Genomic DNA, 7,500 nt, shown 5'->3' with positions numbered 1-7,500 from the left:
AATCACATCAAGTATAGAGTTGGTGGGCAGGCTTAACATAACCACCGTTTTTTGTGTGGAGAGGGATCGTTTATCCCACCCCTCCGATTGAGCCCTGCCTATGGTGAGTTCCCAGACCTTACTGTACTTCTTGATGTGGATCTGTCTTGCCAGGCTGACGATTCGGTACTATTGCCATATTTGGGCCATGATACAATATTATTGCGATTCTGAATATATTGCTATTCATGTCTCCCATATCATTCAAAGACTTTACAAAAAAATACGGAAGATAACACTGTTCAACTCATTCTGTTATGGCATGGTGCATGTCAAGGTCCTTATTATGGCGCTACCATAGTAGGTCTTATAACGGGCGGGGGCGAGTCTGCCTACAGACAGGAAGTGCAGAATTTCTTTGAGTGGTGCTCGGCCAATAACCTCATCCTAAATACCACAAAAACAAAAGAACTCATTATTGACTTCAGAAAACATAACACCAGCACAGAGACACCCCAGCACAGAGACAACCCAGCACAGAGACACAACCCAGCACAGAGACAACCCAGCACAAAGACAACCCAGCACAGAGACAACCCAGCACAGCCCCTGCATCCCCACCCGGGTCACCCCTGATCCTGCGGTGTGTTTACACATGCCTACAGTAGACGGTTTGTTTCAGGTGAGGTCATGGAAGCTTTCCTGGATCCCTGTTTGTTTGGAAATGGCATTTGTTTTATAAATATGAGTGTGCTAGTGCGCTAGAGGAGTAGAGTGCAGAGGCTAGTGTGCTAGAGGAGTAGAGTGCAGAGGCTAGTGCGCTAGAGGAGTAGAGTGCAGAGGCTAGCGTGCTAGAGGAGTAGAGTGCAGAGGCTAGTGTGTGCTAGAGGAGTAGAGTGCAGAGGCTGTTTTATAAATATGAGTGCGCTAGAGGAGTAGAGTGCAGAGGCTAGTGTGCGCTAGGGGAGTAGAGTGCAGAGGCTAGTGTGCTAGAGGAGTAGAGTGCAGAGGCTAGTGTGCTAGAGGAGTAGAGTGCAGAGGCTAGTGCGCTAGAGGAGTAGAGTGCAGAGGCTAGTGTGTGCTAGAGGAGTAGAGTGCAGAGGCTAGAGTGCGCTAGAGGAGTAGAGTGCAGAGGCTAGTGTGTGCTAGAGGAGTAGAGTGCAGAGGCTAGTGTGCGCTAGAGGAGTAGAGTGCAGAGGCTAGTGTGCTAGAGGAGTAGAGTGCAGAGGCTAGTGTGTGCTAGTAGAGGAGTAGAGTGCAGAGGCTAGTGTGTGCTAGAGGAGTAGAGTGCAGAGGCTAGTGTGTGCTAGAGGAGTAGAGTGCAGAGGCTAGTGTGCTAGAGGAGTAGAGTGCAGAGGCTAGTGTGCTAGAGGAGTAGAGTGCAGAGGCTAGTGTGCTAGAGGAGTAGAGTGCAGAGGCTAGTGTGCTAGAGGAGTAGAGTGCAGAGGCTGTTTTATAAATATGAGTGCGCTAGAGGAGTAGAGTGCAGAGGCTAGTGTGCGCTAGAGGAGTAGAGTGCAGAGGCTAGTGTGTGCTAGAGGAGTAGAGTGCAGAGGCTAGTGTGTGCTAGAGGAGTAGAGTGCAGAGGCTAGTGTGCTAGAGGAGTAGAGTGCAGAGGCTATAGTGCGCTAGAGGAGTAGAGTGCAGAGGCTAGAGTGCGCTAGAGGAGTAGAGTGCAGAGGCTAGAGTGCGCTAGAGGAGTAGAGTGCAGAGGCTAGTGTGTGCTAGTAGAGGAGTAGAGTGCAGAGGCTAGTGTGCTAGAGGAGTAGAGTGCAGAGGCTAGTGTGCGCTAGAGGAGTAGAGTGCAGAGGCTAGTGTGCTAGAGGAGTAGAGTACAGAGGCTAGTGTGCGCTAGAGGAGTGCAGAGGCTAGTGTGCTAGTAGAGGAGTAGAGTGCAGAGGCTAGTGTGTGCTAGAGGAGTAGAGTGCAGAGGCTAGTGTGCGCTAGAGGAGTAGAGTGCAGAGGCTAGTGTGTGCTAGTAGAGGAGTAGAGTGCAGAGGCTAGTGTGTGCTAGTAGAGGAGTAGAGTGCAGAGGCTAGTGTGCTAGAGGAGTAGAGTGCAGAGGCTAGTGTGCTAGAGGAGTAGAGTGCAGAGGCTAGTGTGCTAGAGGAGTAGAGTGCAGAGGCTAGAGTGTGCTAGAGGAGTAGAGTGCAGAGGCTAGTGCGCTAGAGAAGTAGAGTGCAGAGGCTAGTGTGCGCTAGAGGAGTAGAGTGCAGAGGCTAGTGTGTGCTAGAGGAGTAGAGTGCAGAGGCTAGTGTGTGCTAGAGGAGTGCAGAGGCTAGTGTGCTAGAGGAGTAGAGTGCAGAGGCTAGTGTGCTAGAGGAGTAGAGTGCAGAGGCTAGTGTGCTAGAGGAGTAGAGTGCAGAGGCTATAGTGCGCTAGAGGAGTAGAGTGCAGAGGCTAGTGTGCGCTAGAGGAGTGCAGAGGCTAGTGTGCTAGAGGAGTAGAGTGCAGAGGCTAGTGCGCGCTAGAGGAGTAGAGTGCAGAGGCTAGTGTGCTAGAGGAGTAGAGTGCAGAGGCTAGTGTGCTAGAAGAGTAGAGTGCAGAGGCTAGTGTGCTAGAGGAGTAGAGTGCAGAGGCTAGTGTGCGCTAGAGGAGTAGAGTGCAGAGGCTGGTGTGCTAGAGGAGTAGAGTACAGAAGCTAGTGTGTGCTAGAGGAGTGCAGAGGCTAGTGTGCGCTAGAGGAGTAGAGTGCAGAGGCTAGTGTGTGCTAGAGGAGTAGAGTGCAGAGGCTAGTGTGTGCTAGTAGAGGAGTAGAGTGCAGAGGCTAGTGTGCGCTAGAGGAGTAGAGTGCAGAGGCTAGTGTGCTAGAGGAGTAGAGTGCAGAGGCTAGCGTGCTAGAGGAGTAGAGTGCAGAGGCTAGAGTGCGCTAGAGGAGTAGAGTGCAGAGGCTAGTGTGCGCTAGAGGAGTAGAGTGCAGAGGCTAGAGTGCGCTAGAGGAGTAGAGTGCAGAGGCTAGTGTGCGCTAGAGGAGTAGAGTGCAGAGGCTAGTGTGCTAGAGGAGTAGAGTGCAGAGGCTAGCGTGCTAGAGGAGTAGAGTGCAGAGGCTAGTGTGTGCTAGTAGAGGAGTAGAGTGCAGAGGCTAGTGTGTGCTAGTAGAGGAGTAGAGTGCAGAGGCTAGAGTGCGCTAGAGGAGTAGAGTGCAGAGGCTAGTGTGCGCTAGAGGAGTAGAGTGCAGAGGCTAGTGTGTGCTAGTAGAGGAGTAGAGTGCAGAGGCTAGTGTGCGCTAGAGGAGTAGAGTGCAGAGGCTAGTGTGTGCTAGTAGAGGAGTAGAGTGCAGAGGCTAGTGTGTGCTAGAGGAGTAGAGTGCAGAGGCTAGAGTGCGCTAGAGGAGTAGAGTGCAGAGGCTAGTGTGCGCTAGAGGAGTAGAGTGCAGAGGCTAGTGTGCTAGAGGAGTAGAGTGCAGAGGCTAGTGTGCTAGAGGAGTAGAGTGCAGAGGCTAGTGTGCTAGAGGAGTAGAGTGCAGAGGCTAGCGTGCTAGAGGAGTAGAGTGCAGAGGCTAGTGTGCTAGAGGAGTAGAGTGCAGAGGCTAGTGTGCTAGAGGAGTAGAGTGCAGAGGCTGTTTTATAAATATGAGTGCGCTAGAGGAGTAGAGTGCAGAGGCTCTGTGTTTCATGTCAGCGCAGTTTGGCTCATTCTGTGCTTTGGAAACTGTCACGACGCAATCAGCCACTGGCATGACTTGTCTTGACGATATCGAATAAAAAGAAAACAGTCTGGTAGTGCTTTATCACAACAGACAATAATTATCTCATTGTCTGAATTTAAGTACTACAAAGGCCAGTGGTTTAAAAGCACACACACACACACACACACACACACACATTCACACACACACACACACACACACACACACACACACACACACACACACACACACACACACACACACACACACACACACACACAGTATTGCGTTGAGTGCAATTGTTCATTGCCATAACTCCAGTCCGTGCTGCACTAGCCGTGAGGCCCCATTCTCTCCTGAAGGAAGGACTCTGTGCCCAAGTGGGTGATTCATCCGCTAGGATGTTAATCATGTTGGGCGATGACACAGTGCATTACTGCAGCAGTTCCAGCAGGAGCAATAGTGTTTGTCCCACAGGTGTCTGGTTTGTATGGGGGCGGTATATGTGAACGCTGTGGTCCCACAGGCGTCTGGTTTGTATGGGGGCGGTATATGTGAACGTGGGGGTGCTGGTGTGTGTGTGTGTGTGTGTGTGTCTGGTTTGTATGGGGGCGGTATATGTGAACATGGGGGTGCTGGTGTGTGTGAAGAGGAGCTGAGCGGTTTTGATGAGGACCTCAGAGGCCTCTCTGGATCTGCCTGCTGACAGACACACACAGCTGCGGTCCCGTCCCTGACAAAAATACTCCAGAGACTGGCCCACACACACACACACACACACACACACACACACACACACACACACACACACACACAGAGACTGCCAAACATGACGGGGGGAGTCACAGGAACACCACCCCCGCACAGGCATCTCTCCCTCAGCATGAGACAAACCAGCCCCCCCCCTTCCCCGACACACACACACACACACACACACACACACACACACACACACACACACACACACACACACACACACACACCCCTCCACAAGGAGGTGGTGCAGCCGGAGAGGGCGAGGCTATTTTTGGAGGGGGTGGAGGGCCATAGAGGGAGACAGGTGGTGTGAAGCGTCAGTGTGAGTGTGAGTGTGTGTGTCCTGTACGGAGCAGTAGCCGGCGTCTCCATCTCAGTAGCCAGTGTGAGTGTGTGTGTCCTGTACGGAGCATCTCAGTAGCCAGTGAGGCCCAGCAGTGTGAGTGTGTGTGTGTCCTGTACGGAGCATCTCAGTAGCCAGTGAGGCCCAGCAGTGGATTTGGTCCCCAGCAGCAGCAGCAGCAGCAGCAGCATGACGCTGGAGAAGCTCGACCCCGTGGAGGTGTTCGACGCCGGCTCTAAGGGCCGCGGCCTGCGCAGCACCAAGGCCATGGTGGCCGGGGACGTGGTCTTCACCGAGGCCAGCTACGCCGCCGTGGTCTTCGACAGGTGGGTGGCGCCGAGCGCCTGGGCGCGGGCAGAGAGTTGGCACAGGTGGCAAGAGTGGTAGGTGGGCGCACTATAGCAGGCGGCATGACGGCATCAGGTGGTAAAGACGTGAGATTGGCACAGTGTGTGCAGCAGGGTGTTGAGCGGTGACCTTGTTGAGCAGAGACTGCTACTGCCCGGCGGGCACTGAGGGGCACACGGGTCGCGGGCAGCACACACATGCTCTGGCCACACGGGTTGCGGGAATGATCTAATAAGGCGCTCAAATCTGGCTAATAAAGTGTTTATAAGATCAAACTGTCTCTAAGCTGCTCAAAGTCTTGGCATTTACTGAACAAATCTACAGAGGTACAGCACACAGTCACACTACAGGGTGGGTCACACCAGTTGGTGTAATGTTTCACAATTAGTTTGTTTTCATGTTTGTGCCTTTGTTGATGTGGCTCACAGTATATCTTGGCGTATAAAGATATTTATGTTGCAATGCTGCAGGTGATATGCTATAGTAGTGGTAGTACCTGTGGGGTGGTGGTGTAGGAGGTGGTGGTGGAGGAGGTGGTGGTGGAGGACTAAGGTGGTGGTGTAGGAGGTGGTGGTGGACTAAGGTGGTGGTGGTGGTGGAGGAGGTGGTGGTGGTGGAGGAGGAGGTGGTGGAGGAGGTGGTGGTGTAGGAGGTGGTGGTGGTGGACTAAGGTGGTGGTGTAGGAGGTGGTGGTGGTGGACTAAGGTGGTGGTGTAGGAGGTGGTGGTGGAGGAGGTGGTGGTGTAGGAGGTGGTGGTGGTGGACTAAGGTGGTGGTGTAGGAGGTGGTGGTGGTGGACTAAGGTGGTGGTGTAGGATGGTGGTGGTAGGTGGTGAAGTAGGGTGGTGGTGTAGGGTAAGGTGGTGTAGGGTGGTGGTGGTGGTGGTGGACTAAGGTGGTGGTTTAGGACTAAGGTGGTGGTGTAGGAGGTGGTGGTGGTGGTGGACTAAGGTGGTGGTGTAGGATGGTAGTGGTAGGTGGTGGTGTAGGAGGTGGTGGTAGGTGGTGAAGTAGGGTGGTGGTTTAGGGTGGTGGTGTAGGGTAAGGTGGTGTAGGGTGGTGGTGGTGGTTTAGGACTAAGGTGGTGGTGTAGGATGGTGGTGGTGGAGTAGGGTGTTGGATCAGATCCAAACAGGAAAACATTTTCAGGAAAGCAAATCTGTCAGAGAGGCTTGGAGAGAAAACACACAGATGTGTGGCACACACACACACACACACACACACACACACACACACACACACACACACACACACGCACACACACAGTGCCTCTGGTCCACACACACAGTGCCACTGCTTCCACTCAGCTGATGCGTTGCTGTTTCAATGGAAATGGAAAACTCGGGAGATGACGGCTTCTGTTTGTGCCACTGCACCCTGCTGTCCTCACACACACACACACACACACACACACACACACACACACACACACACACAACCTACTGTATCCTCACACACTCACTCACACACACAACCTGTCCTCACACACACACTCTCACACACACACACACACACAGACGTCCGAAATAGGTCTGCACGTGCGTGCAGGAGCGACAAACATCCAGATCAGGTGCCTGCCTGTAGCCCTCTCGCCCGCTGGGCTGCTGCTCCCGCTGCCTGGTGGGGCTCCATGTTCCCCGGGTTCTGGGACTGGGTTCCCAACCTTTTATGGGACCGGGGAACATAGGAGCCTTTTGGGGGAAAACGGGGAACGTAGGACCTGGGGGACATAGGGATGACCCTAGAGGACATCCAGGGCCCATTCAGATCAGTTCTGACAATCTTTTACAAGAAATGTGTTTGGATACGAAGTCCTTCATGTGTCATGGCCGGATCTGTGTGTGGATGTGTGTTTCTGTGCATCCCAGGCAGACATTGCACCATCTATTGAGTGTGCATTTTGTTTACTGTTTACCGTTTTTAGTCATGGCATTATGGCATTTCTCTTTTTTTTTTTTTAAAGACGAAACACGAAATGCTAATGTTGTAGGCAATCCAGACGTTGTGTATTGTAGGGTGTGGGGTTGTGTGGCGTTCACAGTGTGTATTGTAGGGTGTGGGGTTGTGTGTGTATTGTAGGGTGTGGGGTTGTGTGGCGTTCACAGGGTGTATTGTAGGGTGTGGGGTTGTTGTGGCGTTCACAGTGTGTATTGTAGGAGTGTGTATTGTAGGGTGTGGGGTTGTGTGGCGTTCACAGTCAGGCTGAATGTCACCAGATCGCAGTCTTACCTCCATAAAAAGCCTGGTGTGCATGAGGAGAAGACAGGTCCAAAACACAGCACAGACATTTCCATTTGGACTACTATAAACACACGATCGTCTCCTTTATTCACCCTGCTCAATGAAGCCACAGGAGGACAATGTGGAGGAGGAGGGGTGTGTGTGTGTGTGTGTGTGTGTGTAGGAGAAAGACATATCGTCAGTGTTGCCAGTGTGCCTGTATGGC

At 52.7% G+C, this 7,500-nt stretch overlaps 1 protein-coding gene across 1 annotated transcript in view; it reads left to right on the top strand.

The window, feature by feature from the left end:
- Positions 1-4,664: 4,664 nt before the first annotated feature.
- The window catches only part of smyd1a (SET and MYND domain containing 1a), a 21,313-nt gene continuing 18,477 nt past the window's right edge, over positions 4,665-7,500 (top strand). The window contains exon 1 of the mRNA XM_062554577.1: positions 4,665-5,032. Coding sequence (XP_062410561.1) covers positions 4,896-5,032 — 137 coding nt within the window. The 5' untranslated portion in view covers positions 4,665-4,895. The remainder of the gene's footprint in view (positions 5,033-7,500) is intronic.

The sequence above is a fragment of the Sardina pilchardus genome, chromosome 14, assembly GCF_963854185.1.
Source record: "Sardina pilchardus chromosome 14, fSarPil1.1, whole genome shotgun sequence".
Lineage (NCBI taxonomy): Eukaryota > Metazoa > Chordata > Actinopteri > Clupeiformes > Clupeidae > Sardina > Sardina pilchardus.
Note: the sequence above shows the minus strand (reverse complement) of the source record. Positions and strands in the feature narration are given on the sequence as shown.